Source organism: Nanorana parkeri, unplaced genomic scaffold (genome assembly GCF_000935625.1).
Source record: "Nanorana parkeri isolate BGI_ZX_2015 unplaced genomic scaffold, ASM93562v1 scaffold13, whole genome shotgun sequence".
Classification (NCBI taxonomy): domain Eukaryota; kingdom Metazoa; phylum Chordata; class Amphibia; order Anura; family Dicroglossidae; genus Nanorana; species Nanorana parkeri.
The window spans coordinates 1,177,001-1,195,815 of record NW_017306281.1 but is presented as its reverse complement, the minus strand read 5'-3'; the positions used below and the strand labels follow the sequence as shown (position 1 = coordinate 1,195,815).

Sequence of the window (18,815 nt, the reverse complement as noted above, 5' to 3'; positions counted from 1 at the left end):
GGGGGGGGGGGGGGGAACATTTACTTTAATATCATTTTAACTAAAAGCACAAATAAAAGGCATATCTACAGATTACTAAGCTAAACCATGTAGTTGGAAGTGGTTTATCATGGAGGTTCTGTAAGCAGAACGTTGCTATAAATATGCATATGGACTTGAGAATTGTACTGATCTAACCATCCACTACAATTAAAAAAGGACATGTGTGTTACACTACAAACTAACTTGACTGAAAAAGACATTTTAGGCCTCATGCACACTAGTATTAAAAACAGTGTTTACGTCCGTAAATCAAAAGGATCTAAATGCAAACGATGGTTTTCTATGTACATTTGCTCACTTGACATGTAGAATAATTTACTATAGAAATCTATAGATCCAGTCACCAAAACAAAAATAAAATGTATATTTGTGCTCTGTTCAGTGCTGGTTTGGGTATGGACCTCTGTAGACCTCTAAGAACTCTTTTATCTGATTGAAAGATTCTGGTTTCACCTTGGTGAAATTCCAGCCGACATGACGCTATGGTCAATGAAGTTACTACATGAAGTTATTATTTCCCTGTCCTTGGCAAAATGAAAAAAGCCTTATACATCAGCATGTCGCCATATACATCAGCATGTCGCCATAAAGAACTGCCTTTGTCCTCATAGCAACCAAATTCTTCAGTGAATTCTTTCATAATGTACTGGCAACTGAAACTGAGAATCTGGTGGTTTTAGGCAACATAATCAGATCTTTTATGGGCCCTTCGATAAAGTCTGGCGTGTTTTGGCAGCTTTAAAATAATCAAAGATAATTATTTTACTCTTAAAAAGGCACTTCTTTGTGCTGGCCCACCAAGGACTGCTGCACTATGCAAACCTTTTTCCATACCATACAACAATCTCACCATGTATGATCCATAGGTCTGTGTGATTGCTGGCATCCCAGAGATTGCTGCACATGCTACACATGGATACAGCAGATTGCAAAATATCTACCCATATCCCATTAAATTCTCCTAGCTGAGCAGATATAAGCTGGAGACACATTTCAGTGGCTAAAAAGTTAATTTGGAAATGGTGATGACATTGTAATAAATGGATCCAATGTTTTTAAAATGAACAATTGTACCACTGCACGATCCTAGACATAACTGTCCAGTTTGGTTTAGGTCAGGTGATCCCCCATGATCGTACATGGGGAAGTACCTAGAGGCTTCAGCAAATCTGTTCATATCCACTTTATCTGCAAAGAGGACAAAAAAAATGGACACACTCTGCTGTAAGGATTAGATAAGGCTAACAACACGGCTCATGTCACACAGTCCACTATGTAAAAAATATTTGGTAATGAACCTTCGCTTAGCTGCTGCGACATTTAATCTACATCTCTGACAATCCCTCTGTTTCCAAACTGCCTGTTACCTACAACAATCTTGATAAATTTAAAACACCGTAGACATTTAGAAGGCATTTGTCCTTTTCTCTGCCTAACCCATTACCTATAATAAAAGAAAATATACATCTGTATGTTATTATAACGTTTTCTTTGACTGTGCGCATTGCATCCCACTGTCGGTCACCAAAGACCACATGATCCACATCTCTGTAGGGTTCAGTTTGTGCACTACCATTAGCCCTTTATAAAGACAAGGGTCCAATGGGTTGGCTGGTTTGCGGATGCCAAATGTTTTGAACCCTGCATGAAACTGTGGCGTTACATTCATTTTTTTAAGGCACATCCCAACAAATACATCATCAATCGGAAACAGTTCAGTGGTTTCAGCTGTTGCAAGAAGATGTTGTGTAGTCCTTCTGGACATTAAATAGCCACCTCCACCTGCATACAAAGGGTAGTGACTCTCATTGTACATTTCATTAGGAATAAAGTATTTCACCCTTGTGTTCCTAATAGGGATGGCCTTGCTGATTACATCTCCAACAAAAAGGTCACCCTCAGGATCCATTTCATCAAGAAACTCCAAAATGTTGTATGTATTAATGAAGACATCATCATCACCCTTCAGGACAAAGTTGGCATGGGAACAGCTATTGGTGAACCACCTCAAAAAATGGAGTTCCTTGAGTGTGAGGTTAAAAAAATGGTCAATAAAATCCCACTGGACAATGTCATTAAACTCCTTGTGCTCATAAGAAAGCAACTGGTCCAGTGACTGAGCTGGAATGCTGGCTTCTGTCTTCCCGAGCAAGAACACCAGCTTAATTTTATTGTTCAGAAAGTCCTGATTTTTCCCCCAGGTATTTCTAATGGCAATCCGTCTGTCTATATTGATCGGAAGAGACTTGATGGCCAACAATAAGAAGGTATCTTTCTCACATTCCTTGGGGTTGAGCAGTGTTGAAAAGTTTCGACAGTGTTTGTACATTAAGAACAAGCGATGAGGTTCTGGGAAGGATGAAGAGATGTTGAGGGTGGATCTATTTGGATGGCATTGGATGGGTTTTGTCTTTGGAGTAGCCCAGAAGATAAATTCTTTCTTTTGTACGTTCCTCTTGTCAGCGGTAACAGGCACTGGGTTTTTTTTAGGTTCTTTGTTAAAGTAGATGAAAAGCCCAAACACAGACAAGGATAATGAGTAGAGAAGAAGACTCCGCAGCCGTAGAAACATCTCTGCATGAGACGAGGCCTATTCTGCAAGAAGCAATACAATAAAAAAAAAAGAGATGAGCCAGTACAAAAGCGTACCACAAAAAGAAAAGTTTTAAAAGCTACATTTTGGATTAAAGCAGACAAGGCACATACCAGGTCACCCTAGTCACCAAGGACAAGATCTGTCAAATGGGGTTCCCAGACCATTCATAGCCTGCTATTCCATGCCAGAACACCGGACAACAGATCAACACTGGATTTCTTGTACGATAGTATGTATATATAGATTGATATATACAGGTCACATAATTTAACATTTTCCTATTGATGCCTTTTTAATATTAAATCAATATGACTTTAAAAATGTTACTTTCCTCACTAAAGACACTATTATTACCATTAGAGAAGATGACAAAGGATTGTGCAGCAGCAGCAGCTGGTTTTGCCACTTTAGAAGCAGTTCAAGAAATTGTCATTGTTCATCTCACATTTCTTATATGAAAAATGTAAAAGCATTTCAGGCTGTTCTGACAAGGTAGAAGATTAAACATGTCATTTCCATGTACATTGTATAAAAAGTATCATCAATATCCTAAAGACTCTACCTTTTTATAGTTACAAATTCTCATTAGTGAAATGTCACACACCCACTGGTCTAAAACCAATTTCTCATTACGTCTTTCTGGTAAACAAGCGTGCCTTTCTATTACAGAATATGCTATGAAATACTACCAGTGCAAATACACCTCATGAAAACTGGAGAAAAAGCAATACCGATATATTGCCCACAGCAACCAGATACCTGGTTTCAGTTCATAGGTGCAGGTTACAGAACGAAATCTGAGACCCGGCTTTTTACATGAACACACAAGAGCCAAGCTTGAAATCCTTGCACGTCTAGATGGCAATTGTAAATGAAGACACTACAGTAAACTGTATACAGAAAGTATGTTTGAGGTCTCAGAAAAGCTAGAAGATTTTTGTTCTATAGAAATATAAAAGCATATCCCTGAAACGAATGGTCACCTCCCAATTTATAACAAACCTGGCATCTAATACTGTGCCTACTTTTGGCTCACTAACTTTTCTAAAGTTAGACTTAATTTTCATTATGCATCTCTTTATTGAAAATTTCAAGTGACCCTAAAAACTCAGGAGGTAAACCTTAAAGAATTATGGGGAGAGAAATACACTCATCCCCATAATGAGAGTCGTGGTGTGACACTGCAGCTATCACACGTCAGCTCTATTGATCGGGAACCGAGCAATCACAACACCAATTGCTGAGTTCCTGATCTTCTCCCTGCAGAGAATGGTGACTGTCAAGTGACTGCTCCCTACAGGGATTCCCCCCCCCCCTCTATTCCTCCAGTGCTGCTGGAGGGACGGATGAGGGAGGGGTGGGCAAAGCTGACTGGGGAGAGCCAGCTGCCAATCAGGAATTGGGTGGATCCGACAATATTGTCAGGATCCGTCCTGGCTGCAGCTCGGCTCTGCGCCGTCAGCATATAGCGGGCAATAGCCCGCTATATGCTGGGTTTTGGGTCACAGGAGGACATTAGCATGTCCTCCTGTGACCCTAAAGAGATCTATGGCAAAAGAAGTTGGGCCATAGTTCTCTTTGAAAAATGCATTCCAGTACCCCATTAACAAAAATGTACCTTATTGGTTTACTCAGCTGATCTTCAAATCTCTGAATTCATGCCGACACTGTCCTTCCTTCTGGAGGGTGGCTACTTTTGATCCTCATGGCCCCTGTGTGTGTTGTAGAGTAGCCATCAATCCAAGCTCACTCTTGTGATGGACTACAATCTCAATACAAATTAGTAAACTAAATGTGAGATTGTAGTTCCTCACGGGAGCGAGCTTCGAAAAGTGACTAATTTACAACACACACAGGGACCATGGGGAACAAAAGTAGCCACCCTCCAGAAGGAAGGACAGTGTTAGCTCTAATTCAGAGATGATTTGAGTATCTACAGCTGAGATACACACAAATAAGACACATTTATGTTAATCGTTAATGTAACTCCTGAATTTAATGTCACTTTAAGAATTTAAAACACAGAAACAAACATTGAGGAACATACAGTAATTGTATACATGGGTTGGTTTAGGGAAGAGAGGGAAGGGTTAAAGCAATGGTTAAAGGGGTGAGAAGAACAATGTGACATAGAAGTAGATTCACACTATAACCATACCTTGGAATAGCATAACACAATCCCATGCAACATTTATAAAATCACATGATGCCCAGTTGCTTGCCCAAAGCTACAAAAACTATAGAAGATTTGGCTACTGGACTAATTGTTTGAAGGAGATGAACTTCTGCATGCTATCCAGCAAGACCACAAAGAGGGATTCACATCACACACCGTGGTACAGTAGGTCTTCATGTGCATACTACCAGGGTCTCTATTTGCATAACATTATCAAGAACACAAGCCCACTCTGCCCATGACACAGAGAGAGCATCTTTCCAGTGACAAGAGATTATCCTTCTGCCTTTTTTTTCTCTAGACTGCAGCAGCATGAAAAAGGACTGTACTGAAGATGGGACATTGCGGCCTCTCCAGCTCTCCCCAAAATAATCTCCTCCCAGTGTCATGAGCCTCTGCAGCCCCCCCTTCCCTCAAAAACAAGGACAAGCAGATTATGTGACCTGATTTTTGGAGACTATTTTATGGTACTTTTACCATTTTTTTTTATAGATAGAGAAGGGGGAGATGGTTCATGATTCTTTACTATAATTTGCAGTGTTCCTGTCTCCTCTTATGTGGCCCCTTTTCCCCCTTCAGCAACAATGCTCATGTTGCAGTTCCCCAAGTTCTATTCTCCTTCCTTTCCACTCTTCTCCAAACTGTCCCCCCACCCCCTTCCCTGACCTCCAACCATATTTCCCTGGGGGTTTATTCACCACTTACCTCCTCAGTGATCTAATTTCTTTGCTCTTCCCATTCTCTGATCCATCATCACACCTGCTCTCTCACTTTCTCCATTTTACCGTCACAGCTCTTCAATTTTGTGCCTGGTTTGCTCCTTCTCTTCAATTTTCTCAATACTTCCTCTTCTGTGCCTGCTCTTTCTACAAAATGTGTCCCTTTTGTGCACTCTGCATGTTCTGGCATATGTGTCCATTGCCTGTACCCTCTGCTTATTTTGCCAGAAGCATCCCTATTCTCTGCCCTCTGCAAATGTGTCCCTATTATGTACCTCCGCTCTTTCACCCCAAGGCGTTCAGTCATTCCCTAATTCCATCAGTGTCTCTTATTACCTTCTCTGTTCTCACTCTTCTGTATACCACCACCATGTCCTTTAACCGAAATTAAGATTTACAGCTCCCTTAAAAATGATTTGTGCCACATCTGATAAAGGAAAAAAACACAATGTAATAATAGAAAAGGGATGGACAGCAGAGACAAAAGTCAGCTAGTGTGAAAGAAACAAATTAAACTATTGGACTACCAGAAGCCAGTCTAAAGAACACTTTCCTTCACTGGCTTGACAAAGCACCAAAACAGACGACTGTCTGCAGAGGGCCACAGTTTGTGCACCAGAACTATAAAGCTTCTATGTCTACCGTACTGATAGCAGAGTTCCTAAAATAAGTGAAATGTCACCTGACCTTTCATTAAACATTCCTGTTTAGTATTAACTTCATTGGAGTTATTCATCTTCCGCCCAAGAGAATAACTGCAGTTCATATATGCCTTAATGTACATGCTCTAATCCTTCTGCTCAGCGTTCTTCTTCCTCCTCTATACCCAGATTACATCCATAATCTACCGTGTTTCCCCCGAAAATAAGACACTGTCTTATATTTTTTTTGACTCAACAAAATGCACTAGGTCTTATTTTCAGGGTAGGTCTTATTTTTTTAATGTACAACAATCCACACTTATTACCGGTAGAAGACTTACAAGACAGGAGTGAGTGGCAAAGTTAAGAATAGGGTGATCAGGGCAGTCAGGGGTGCTGTACCTTTCCAAGAGCAATTTGGTAACCAATCGCTGGCCAGAATGAGGGAAGTGCGCTTTCACTATCATTCCTCACAGGCGGAATGCATTTGGTATCACTCCGCCTGTGATAGGCGCTATAGAGGAGGCATCGGCTTATGCGGCTCTGCTCCCTCCGCTGCCGCCTCGCTTCCTCTAGCGCTAGCTTCGTGGGCACCGCTGATTCTCTCCAGCAGCTCTTCAAGTTCTCCCCTTATGCCACCACCGGCCCTGGGAATGGTCACAACTAGGTCTTATTTTCGGGGTAGGTCTTATATTTAAGCAATTAACAAAAATAGTACTAGGTCTTATTTTTGGGGTAGGTCTTAATTTCAGGGAAACAGGGTACTTCTTTTATATTCTCGCTCCTGTGGTGAGGCATGCTGCACTCCTGCGCCGGTTCCGCTTTATGCTTATTAACCTTGTCCCTGGAGCTGTACACACTGTGCCATAGTAAAATCCATTGAAAGGTTGAGAAAGTGTTAATTTTTTGTTCTGGTTTAATGTTCTTGTTCCTGTCTTACATCCATCTGTCTGATTATATAAAACCAATGGAAAGTGTTTTCTGCTTGCAAAGCTAATTTGATATTGTTGTTCAAGAAAGTATTTCACTGTAGACAAATCACGCCTCTTCTGCAAAGTTCCGAAACTGTACAAGTATGACGAATTCACTAAAAATAAACGAAATTCTGCATTCATGATACTTGGGGGTTGATTTACTAACCTTATAAACACACCACGAACATGTATACACCTCTGTAGTGTGTTCCCTCCCAGCATGATCTATGGGTGGAATCTAAACACCTTTGTAGTGTGTACACACCCAGCAGGTGTGTTGTGCAAAGCCCTGCATGAATTGCAAGGTGATGTTGTGTAAATTAGCTCTATGTTGTGTTGCTTGCGTTGATGAATGCAGGAATGTAAATGCATGAGCTAACCATTTTTGTCTAAACTGTGAAGCAGCATTATATATGCATCATGTGCATGATTTTTCCATATATGGCATTAGTGGAAACATGCTTATAGAGACTTTTTGGTTGATAAATACGCTTTGCTGTGTAAAAATCACACGCACCTGGTGTGTGTGTGTGTGTTAAGGTTAGTAAATCACCCCCTTGGTGTCTGGAAGCATTATTCTCGAAGCTTCGCGGCCAACAAAGGATACAGGAACGGGCCGGCATAAGGAGAATAGCTTACATCCATTTTTTCAGAAACCATATACAAGTATAAAGTGTTCCTGCAAGTTTTACTCTGATCCACGGGGTTGCAGCATGTATGATATATTGAACACTCATTTTTGTGTTTCTTAATTTAAAGGGAAAAAAAATCATCCCAACTAATTAGGGTCAACATTTGGAGGATATTGTAGGAAACCACCAAGCACATGTGTACCCGTACAAAAAAAAAAAAATGCTCCCAAATTATAGAAATATCAAATAACTTGTTTGTGTGGCAAACATCGGTCACAAGAAATAAATCGGTCACAAGAAATACATGATCTGACCCTGCTAGTTTTATTTAAAAATCCCTTACCATTTTATCATACAGCCAGCCACGATCTTGCGATCTTGTAAAGCTGACCAAAATGCTAAATTTACATCTTTCCAAAAATGACAAATAGTAGTCAGCTTGTATCTGGGATTTCACAAAAATCTGCTACTGTAACTGGCTCAGTGCTCCCCCTGGATGTCTGCACACAGCTGGAAGTCATCATTCCTCATCTCTAGAAATATCCTGCATTACGAGGGTTATCGTCTTCATTAGGTTGCATGTCTAAAGGTGCCCATACACCTTACGATTATCGTACGACAATCGTATGCGATCGACTTTTCGTACGACAATCGTAACGTGTGAATAGAGTGCCCGACCGATAGTACTGTACAATCGCGCGACTTTTGACGGTCAAGCATGTTTGAAAACTTTGGTCGATCGTACGATATTCGCATGGTTGGTGGCGTTTCCGTCCGTCAAAAGTCGTACGATTAACACTGCGCATGTGCAAACGAAAAGAATTGCGGTCAATTACCGCAAGTCGTCCAGGTGTTTTTTTTAACTACCGCTAATTGGACCTTGCGATAATCGGGGCAGGATGGGGCCGTCGTACGACGGTTCGATCATCGGACGAAAAGTTTCGTCCGATAATCGTAAGGTGTATGGGCACCTTAAGGGAATGCTGGGAAGAAGGATGCAAGATTTATTTTTACCACGCCGGGACTTGTCACTTTTGTAGGCAGACACTCCCACATACCTGCTTATTGATGGAAACAGCCAAGCAAGGTATAATATGGCTCCAACTAAGTACATGCAAACAGCATGCAGATAGGGCCAAGAGGTTAGATATAAGAGACTACTGATAAGTATACATGACCTTTTCACTCCGCAGCACATTGGAATCTTCCTCAGCGCTCTCATATTTATACACTATAGAATGGAATGATTTACAGGGCCTTAGACTGCTTCAGGAGGAGGTGGGGGGACGTTGGAAGGACTGGTCTAAGAAAAATCCTGCTTGGAGCTTCGGGTGAGTAGATCTTTTTTAACCTAGACACAAAGGATCACTTAACATTTGCAGTGTGGGGTTAGCCCGACTGCAAGGGTTAATACATTGCCTTGCGTTCTTTAAAATATAAGGTCCTTATCTCACATTCATATACACACACATACTAGGGTCAGTTTAGACAGGAGCCAACAAACCAACCAGCAGGTCTCTGGAGTGTGGGAGGAAACTCACACAGAGAACGTGCAAAGTTCATGCAGATAGTGTCCTGGCTGGAAGTCAAGCCTGGGACCCCAGTGCTGCCACTAACCATGCAGGCACTGTGCTATCTGAAATCATTTGTATAGATTGGATATTTCTATATGCGTATTTGAACTACATTGGGACCTGTGGCTGGTCCCTCAATAGATGTACTGATCTTGTATGCGGGGTTATGATCAGTGGTTGGATCTGTATAGTTGCAGGACCTCTCTGAGTTTGTGACTAGTGTGGCTTCACACACCCGATAACTTCAGTCTTGGTTTAACAAAGCTGCGTTTTTTTTTTACCTCCTAGCTAAGTGCCTGAATGACACTGGTAGAGAGTAACATTGAGGGCATTGCACAGCCAACACTATAAAACACACTACTGGGCCAATTCATATAAAATATTTGCACAGCTGGCCTGTATGTACATTCATTCTGTGTGATTCAACAAGTGGTCGTGAGATTGGGGCAAGCTCCTAATATCGAACTCCTAAACTTTTTTCAATACTGAATCCAGATCAAATAAACATTGTCCAGGAAAGTGTTTCTTTACATTTTTGCCCAAACACTTAGTCATCATATTCACAAACAGTTGGCTCCAACTCTCTCAGCTCAGCTTCCCTGAACTTCCTGTCCATCAGCTTCCCTGTCCAGTACATCACAACGGACAGAGCAGTCTTCAGCAGCCGTCCTTCTACTAAGTGAGAGAAGGGAGGCTTGGGGGAGCAGATTGCCTTGCTGTGCGTCTGCGGAGACACACAGCTTATTAGCACACACAAGGGTGGCTCCATAGGACCCTGCAAGGGAAAGCAACCACCCTAAACCAGGACCAGTGCTCAGGGGACTAGCTGATTCTGCAGGAGACTAAACATTAAATCACTAACGGATGCCGGTTTATTAATCAACATTTGAGATAGGATAGAAACATTTTGCCTTTAATATCACTTTAAGGTTATTTTCCCTTCTGTAGTAAGTAATCACAATCTTTACATTCCTCTTTGAATTCCCTCCAGCCGGCTCCAGAATTGTTACATTGCATCTCGACACTAAGATGTACTTATTTCCTATAATCCTGAGCGCCATCTTGTGGCCATAATGTGGTATTGTCCTCACTCAGTATTGTCTATAATAGTTGAACATTCAACCAGGAGAGAAAAATAGCCTTAGAGGAACATTCAATTTTGCTCCAATTTAACAATAGCTGGTGGATGAATAACTATGCCATTTATTTCTATAAATAGACCCCCTAAAAGTGCACACGAGGAGCAAATGAGATATATTTGTTGGCTAAGAGGTGTGGGAATAGGATGTGCATCGTATCTTAGATGAGGTGATTGCATTAGTATAACCTCTATTTTTACCTGGTAATTCTGGGAATAACACACCACCTGTCCTGTCATGACAATGCTCACCCCTCTACAGTATATACAGGGCCGGATTTGCCGTTAGGCAGAGTAGGCACATGCCTACAGGCACCCATTCTACCTACTTCCCGGTGATGTGTAGAAATACGCCGTCAATAGCAAGGAGGGTGCATTTTGCAAACAATGCACCCTCCTGCTCCAAGACTAGCGGCGCCTACAGGAACCGCTGGATTCTGCAAACTTAGGGGAAGGACCCCGGTGCTGGGTAAGGCTAACCTGTAAAATGTGCTGACTGGCAGACTATTCATGACAAACGGGACTACAAGTCTCTACAAACATAGATCTTCCTTCCTACCAATCGGCACTTTGTTTGGTCTCTGTACACTGAGCCATGCATGCACAGGTAAGTGTACAGGATCGGCACATGCGCATACACGGGAGTAACATCATCCAGGCCTGGCCAATCAAATGGACGAAGATTTGGAAGCCAGAAGAAGACATGGAAGCACCAGTGGACATGACAGTGCTGGAGGGGATTGCTTTGGTAGGCAAGTCTTCCATAATGTACGAATAGCACATTATGGCTAAAGCCTCCTTGGGGCCCCCATTTTATTTTTTTAAGTAGACTTGACTTCCACTTTAAAGATGAATCACACGGCCGCATTTGTATCAGTACTGACTTTAATGGAGAACCCTGGGCAAAGAAAATCGTAACCCTTACAGTGGGGCTACCCCTGCACCGCAAGGGTTAGGTGGTTGTTTTGTCTAGGGAGCCTTCCTGGCGGACACCTAGACCAGTCCCCCCCAGCCTGTCTCCCTCTCTGCTCCAGTCATGGAATGTCTCTTGGCATCCTCACATCCTATACACCATTTCTGTAAAGAATTAAGTCAAGGCAACTGGACAATATACCATGACCTGGATGAATGAGAACCTGCACAGACATATACAATGTATTGGACATGATGACTCCTAGGACCCAAGGCCACTGGCGTGGAGGGGGTAGGGGAGTGAAACTGAAGTAAGCAGTCTAGGAGCCAGCTGGGATCAATGTTCGGGTGAGTAGAACTTTGTTATTTTAGCTCCTTAGACAAAACAAGCAGTTAACCCTTTAGTGTGGTGTATAGCCTCTGCAAGGGTTAAGGGCTCATTCGCACAGGCATAAAAGAAACGCAAGCACAGAATTTGATGCGTAAAATCTGCATCTTTGTAGACGTGTATATGCGTGTATTCGGCCCGGATGTATTTTTAGGTGTACACACTTTTCTACCACTGCATGCAATCCCTAAGCTCCAGAACCTTCACATGCGTTTCCACGTGTGTAAAAAACACACAATTTTCGGCACCAAATGCAGCTGGGGTTTTTTTGTGCACATCTGTACGCAATGCAAAAACACGGCCCCGGGCGCAGCTGTGTGCATGCGCTTGTGTGTTTTGCATGTGCTGTGCACAGCTGTACGCAGTGTTTTTACCACCCATGTGAACGAGTTCTTTAATGTGAGGCTGTACTCTGCACCTGGAGGATATGCCGGCATGTACAGCGTAGTCTCCTCCAGCGGGAATACGGCGGCATGTACAGTGTACGTGGGCCTGCGCCTAATGCAGTGAAAGCAGGCTCGGGGAGGCGTATGTGACCATGTACTCATATAGCCGCTTGGTTGGATCTGCTTATATAAATGTGCAGCCACCTCCTCCTATTTAAGGGCCCATTCACACTGGTGTGATGCATCCATCGTACGGTTTTGTATGATTAACGCACTGTACCGCATGATGCACCTACAGTACAGGAGGTGCGTCGTGTTGCCATTCATTTGAATGGCACCTCAAATGCTCCTCCCCCCAATGCAATCGATCACACCGCAACACAATGCATTGCACTTAAAAATAGGAGCGCATGCAAATGATTGGCAACGCAAAGCACCTCCCACACATTATGTGCGTTACGTTGTATTAATCACCCAGAACTGGGCGATTATTGCCCCGCACCGGTGTGAACAGGTCCTGATTCTATAGGCTGACTGGTGGCGGTTGTACGCTGCACCCGTCACAGAAAATACGGCCACATTGTACGCAATACGCCCGTTTACTGCCGAGTCCAAATACCGACGACGGACGCAGAATTTTCCACTTTGTTCCGCAGCTTAACGCAGCACAACATGGGGCTCATATTCTGATCATAGTAAGAAAGCTGCACAAACACAGGTAGATGGTCAGTTCTCTCACCGAGGTATCAGCAGACCAGGCTCCTCACTATACAGAGGTGACATGTACCCTGCAGACCGCCACTACTCTGCACAACAAAACTTGTCTGTGTGTCCGGTCCGCCACGACTTGTCTGTGTGCCCGTCCTCCAGCAGTTGTGTGTGTCCGGTCCGCGTCCTCCAGGACTTGTCTTTGTGTCCGGTGACCGTCCGTGTCATGAGTGGGGGAGCGGGACTTCCTCTCCGCTGGTTAATGCCCCGGGCATAGAGTGAGACGAGGCAGGAGCCGGCACATCTTTATAATCTCTCCGCACCGCTGACAGCCATTATTATTAGCTGTTAACCCGTTCCTCGTCAGTGCAGGGAAGAGAGTCACCGGTGCACAGGTCAGGAGCTCGCTGCGTCGTCTATCTTCTATGTGAGACCCCTTAGCAGTTTTACGTCCGCGTTGTCTTCGCCATTAATGAAAGTGAATTTATTATGCCCCCTCCTAGCAACCCATAGCTGCTTCTGGAATCACAGGCGGGCAGCAGCACAAAGGAGCCGGGATTTCATCATTGTGAACCTCCGATGCCTGACTTGCATGTTAAAGGGGGAGGTGGGCGTGGCTGAGTTGCTGCCCCCGCCCAATCCACCTGTCACACTATCCTCTGAGGCAATGGTCAGTGATATCTTCATCAGCCGGGTACCCTCAGCCAGTGGCGGAACAAAGGGCCCTGGTGCAAGATTTTATCTTGGCCCCCCTCCCTTCCTGCAGTGGAGCTATCACCGCTCTGAAAGGGTTAACTGCTGGTTCGTAGGGAGGAAAATAAAGTTATACTCACCTGATTCTTGGAGCCAGCTTGCTCTTAGGGCTCAGTCACACTAGATGCAGTGCGTTCCGGCCCGATTTTGGCCGGAACGCACTGCCTCGCATTGCGGCTGGCTCACTTTTTAGTGGGGTAGGAGGGGGCGTGGTGGGCCATTCAAGTGAATGGCGCCGTAGCCACGCCCTCCAGCCGCACGGGATCGCAAAGCACATTGTGCCTGCGATCCGAACGTGTTTACATACATTGCCAACCGGAGTCGCAGGCGCGGCCCTCTCCTGTTTACATTCAGCTTGTCTGCATTTGCTGTGTGCCAGCCAGATAAACTGACAGCCTGGCAGGAAAGCCGGCTCATTTGCAAGACAGACTTCGACCCCCCTGGAGCCCGCACTGACCGCCTGGACCCCGCACTGACTTCCTAGAGCCCACACTGCCCACCTGAAGCACACACTGCTGGAGCCCGCACTGACCCTCAGACACCAGACTTGCTCCTGAGGTCCACTATGTTCCGGGCAGGACGGGATTTACTCTCTCTCTGCTGCCCCAAGGCCAGGTTCCTTTGCAAGACAGACTTCGACACCCCTGGAGCCCGCACTGACCTCCTGGAGCCCGCACTGACCGCCTGGAGCCCGCACTGACTTCCTAGAGCCCACACTTGTGGAGCCCGCACTGACCCTCAGACTCCAGACTTGCTCCTGAGGTCCACTATGTTCCGGGCAGGACGGGATTTACTCTCTCTGCTGCCCCAAGTCCAGGTTTCATCAATGCGCCCCCCCTCCCTGCCAAACCCCAGAGGGCAGGCTGATCAGCATCCAAACCTGGACTAATCCGTGGCTGGTCCCGAACTGAGCACAGTGCAATTCCCTTGAGTAAATAAGCACTTACCTAGCATGCAACACTGGTTGAGAGTGGCCCATTGATCGCACTGACTCCCACACTACAGTAAAGTCACACTCCACCCAGGTAGGTACAATCAATGCCAGAACACCTGGAATTAACCAGATAAATGCCAACTATAATCCAGCCAGATTGACTACAGCTCTGGCTATCACTACATTTCTAGTAGCCACCCCATAAAAGGTGATGGGGGCTACAATACTTACTTTTGAAGCTGCTAAGGACAGACCGACTGTTGGATGCGTGGCCCCAGGCCCACGCAAATAAGCACTTGGTTTTTAGGACTTGGCTTGCCCAACCACTCATGTTCAGTCCGCTCTTTCTCTCTGTCGCAGTAGTGACTGAACTCAGCGCTCAGAGAGAAAAGTGCTGTAAAGACTGCTCATAGGGCCATAATGCTTTATATTCTCAAATAAAGTTCAGCAATATAGGCTCTATAAAATATAGAGATGTCACTGAAATTCACAGACAGTGGGAAATTATGCCCGTTAAGGGTGAACTTCAAGCCGGGGATAGAAGTTTCATAATTGCTTTTTTTTGTGTTAGGTAACCACCTGATTACCATAAGATTTTTTTATTGATTTTACAGATACATGCAATCCTTATTACTGTTGGATCAATACAGTCCTCCTTATTACATTTACATACATGTTCATATCTTGCTGAGATAAACAATGTGGTGTTCCGATATCCGATCGCTTCAGAATTGTCTAAGACAGCGGTCGCCAACTGGTGGTCCCTGAGAAAATGTTGGTGGTCCCCAGGCCCCTCTGATGCCGTGCAGGCTAGGCCGTCATTGAAGCGGCACGGAGGCTCCCTCAAGCAGCGGCTGTCACAAGGAATGTGCGCCTGTGTATATATAGATATATTCTCATATTTTTTTGTTTCCTCATATATAGGTGTGTGTGTGTGTGTGTGTTTTAAAAATTCAGATTAGCGGGATTTAAAATGATTAATTTAGTGGTCCGTGAGGTCCGAAAGGTTGGCGACCGCTGGTCTAAGAGATACAAGGACGATCTTTGGTAAGTCACATAATTTTCTACTTTGTATTCTTCTTCATCAGGCAGGTGTTAGTGTTTTCTTTTTCATCATTTATTATACTCTGTGGAATTACTAATACCCTTAGGAAGAAGATTGTTGAAGTTCGAAATAGAAGGTCATGAGAAACTAATTATAGATATTCTGTGTAACTCAGCCTTTTATATTTCTCTGCATGGAGTAAACAGTTGCATGTACTGAAAAAGGTCATATTGATCCTCAGTATTTATTTTGTTGAAACAATCTTTCTTCCATTTTCATTAAAAACATTATTCTATTGTTATTTCTAAAAAAAAAAAAAGAAAAGAAAAAAAACCCCTTCCTGTATACCATTCACTTCAATTAGTATGTAGAAATTGTAGTTTTGCACAGGGAAGGAGAAGACCTTGCTCTTAAATAGCACGGATCAAAATGCTGCATGTCAATTTAAAAAAATTACTCGGGGTAAAAAAGTTAATTAAAATACCTTACCCCTGCTTCCACATGCGGTACCTAGGTAAGGGTGACATCACCATCCTCATGGCAATATCCTGATTGCTGTATATATTTATGTATGCACTGAGTACTGAATAGCTCAAATTTCAGGAGAAGGTGCGTTTGCACTGTGTTGGAGCATCATCTTTTGAGATGTGGACTACTTAGCATTCCCTGGGATCTAGTTGGCTGGAAGGATGGTGACATCACCCCCCGCAAGCCATGAAAGTGTATGTGCAGCCATTTTTTTTTTTAGCATTTAGATAGCGTAAGAAAGGGTTAAAACACCTATCTGTCTATTTCTGTTGTCTGTTTTCCCTTCACTTCCTGTCCTAAAACCGCAACAGGAAATTAGAAAAATTACTCTATTCCCATCTTAGAGAGTTGTCACAGTAACAGGTGTCTCCCACTGAAGGATTTTACCTTACTTTCTATCTCAGTAATATTGATCACGAGGACAAATAGGAAGGGTAAACCTCCCCAGCAAAGACACAGACAGCAGTAAAATCTTGAGTATCTAACAGTTAGTTTTAATTGTAGCACATCACTATGGCACGAGGAAGGGGGTCCTCAATAAATAAGTGGACATGGCACAAGGTGCACTTTAAGTCACCCTTTGGCATGTTTCATGTGTTAGAAAATAATCTAGAAAGATCTCCCATGGGAAGAAAAAAAAATTAAAAATGATTTATTGGTGGCAAGACAGACATATAAAATAACCTTCTAACAAAAATGGAGAATTTAGGTTATGAATGTATAAAGAATTAGAATAAACATACAGGAACTGGTTCTTCTGCATCCCCCCCTGGGAGATAATTTATATTGCATGTCTGCTGTAGATTATTGGAGGCTCTCCAGGTGCACAGAGCAGAGTTCCCAACTGTAATTTATGTGAGAGCAAATCCCTCTGTCCCTTAATTTATCCTCATTCGTCCCTCTTGCTTTAGGTCTAATGTATACATCTCTGTACAAAATGTACTATTTTTCCACCAAAAATATTATGCTGCACTAAATCGAAAAAATAGAGATGACAAAGCAGTTTATCCAATCATTTTCTGCATATCAGTTCTTGTAATCAGGGCTGTGGCAGGGATATGTGCTTTGCCTACATACTGGGTGGTAAAAGGTGCCCTTTTTTTCAGGACATTTTCAGGAATTGAGGGCAAGCCTCCCCAATTGGTGGTGGCAGTGGGGGGTTCTACTGACAGAGACACACTTTGAGTAGGGTTGTGAATGAGTAGAACTCCTTACAATGTTTGTTTTGTTGTCTGTGTCTTTACCATGAAGATTTTCCTTACTTTGGGGTCTATTCACTAAGATGACGAAAGATCTAGATATAGCTGATCCTTTGGTTAGCTTCGGCCCCAGGACCCCTTCGGTTCAGTAGAACCGAAGGGCTGCTGTACGGGCTATTCACTATAGCCCGTACAGCTCCCGAAGTTGGCCGAGGGGCTCAGTCTGAGGCCGAGGGGCTTGACTGAGCCGAGGTGAAAGCTGAAGCTGGCCGGACGGCCATTGGCCGGCCGACAGCCTGCTACTGACTTCTGGGCGGAGCCAGCCGTCATCTCAAGGCTGGCTCCAGGCCCCTTGCACAGACAGATCGGTCGAGCAGAGTAAACCTTTCCCTGCTCTGTTGTCTTTTTTTTTTTCTTCTGACATCGGAGCCGTTGGCTGCCGTCAGAATAAAAAAAAAACCAACAGCATAGGAATGCATAGCTACATTTCTATTGGCTATTTCAATTTGCAGTAGCGAACTAGCAATTGCACCCGCCCACTGCTGCTGTCAATCAGCAGAGGGCACCTGAAGTTCTCCATCAGGTCCCTTTTTAGTGATTGACAGCAGCAGAGGGCGAGTGCAGTAGCTAGTTTGCTATTGCAAAGTGAAATAGCCAATAGGAATCTAGCCATGCATTCCTATGGTGTTTTTTTTCTTTTGACGGCAGCAGAAACGCCCGGCCAATAGAAAACAGTTGGGTGGAGCTAGCTGTCATTGCTGAGCATGTGCGGCCGACCCCAAGCCACACAAAGCAAGCCGATGTACGGCTGATTTCAGCCGATATTCGCCTGAAATCAGCCGTACCAGCCTGAAGTGAATAGCCGAACAGCGTACGGCTCACTTCGGGTCGGTTATTGACTCGGCTGCCTACGACAGCTTAGTGAATAGACCCCTTTATGTCTGGACAGGAAGTGAGGGGAATTCTCTCCGATTGATGGGGGGCTAGGGACAAAAACATGAACACTTTTAGTAGAGTGGGAATGATTAGAACCTCTGACAATGTTTTTATTCTTGTCTGTTGTCCTTAGCAAGAAGACTTTCCTCACTTCCTGTCTGGACTGGAAGTGATGGAAAGCGTCTCCAGTTGGGGCTCTACTGACAAAAATAAAGATGCACTTTGATTAGAGTGGGGAATGGTTAGAGCCTCTGAAAATGTATTCAATGCGGTCTGTGTCCTTAACAAGGAGACTTTCATGATTTCCTGTCTGGACAGGAAGTGAGGGAAAGCCTCTCTAATTGGGGAGCTACAAACAAAAATAAAGACACACTTTTGGTAGCGTGGGGAATGATTAGAACCTCTGACAATGTTTTCATTGTTGTCTGTGTCTTCCAGTCAGGCATGACCACACACCCCAGAAAATAAGGGAAAGTCTCCCTGATGGGGTCACAGACAGAAATAAAAGCATGGCAGAAATGTTAAAGTGACATT

At 43.9% G+C, this 18,815-nt stretch overlaps 1 protein-coding gene across 1 annotated transcript; it reads right to left on the bottom strand.

Moving 5' to 3' along the window:
* Positions 1 to 1,473: 1,473 nt before the first annotated feature.
* On the bottom strand, positions 1,474 to 12,971 carry B3GNT4 (UDP-GlcNAc:betaGal beta-1,3-N-acetylglucosaminyltransferase 4). The gene is made up of 2 exons (XM_018557218.1): positions 12,918 to 12,971; positions 1,474 to 2,637 (listed from the first exon to the last, which is right to left on the bottom strand). The coding sequence occupies exon 2, from the start codon at positions 2,612 to 2,614 to the stop codon at positions 1,520 to 1,522; it is 1,095 nt and encodes a 364-aa protein (XP_018412720.1). The 5' UTR covers positions 2,615 to 2,637; positions 12,918 to 12,971; the 3' UTR covers positions 1,474 to 1,519.
* Between the last annotated feature and the right edge of the window lie 5,844 nt (positions 12,972 to 18,815).

Coding starts and splice junctions, on each gene's coding strand:
- B3GNT4 (XM_018557218.1), bottom strand. CDS start 2,614: ATGTTTCTACGGCTGCGGAGTCTTCTTCTCTACTCATTATCCTTGTCT.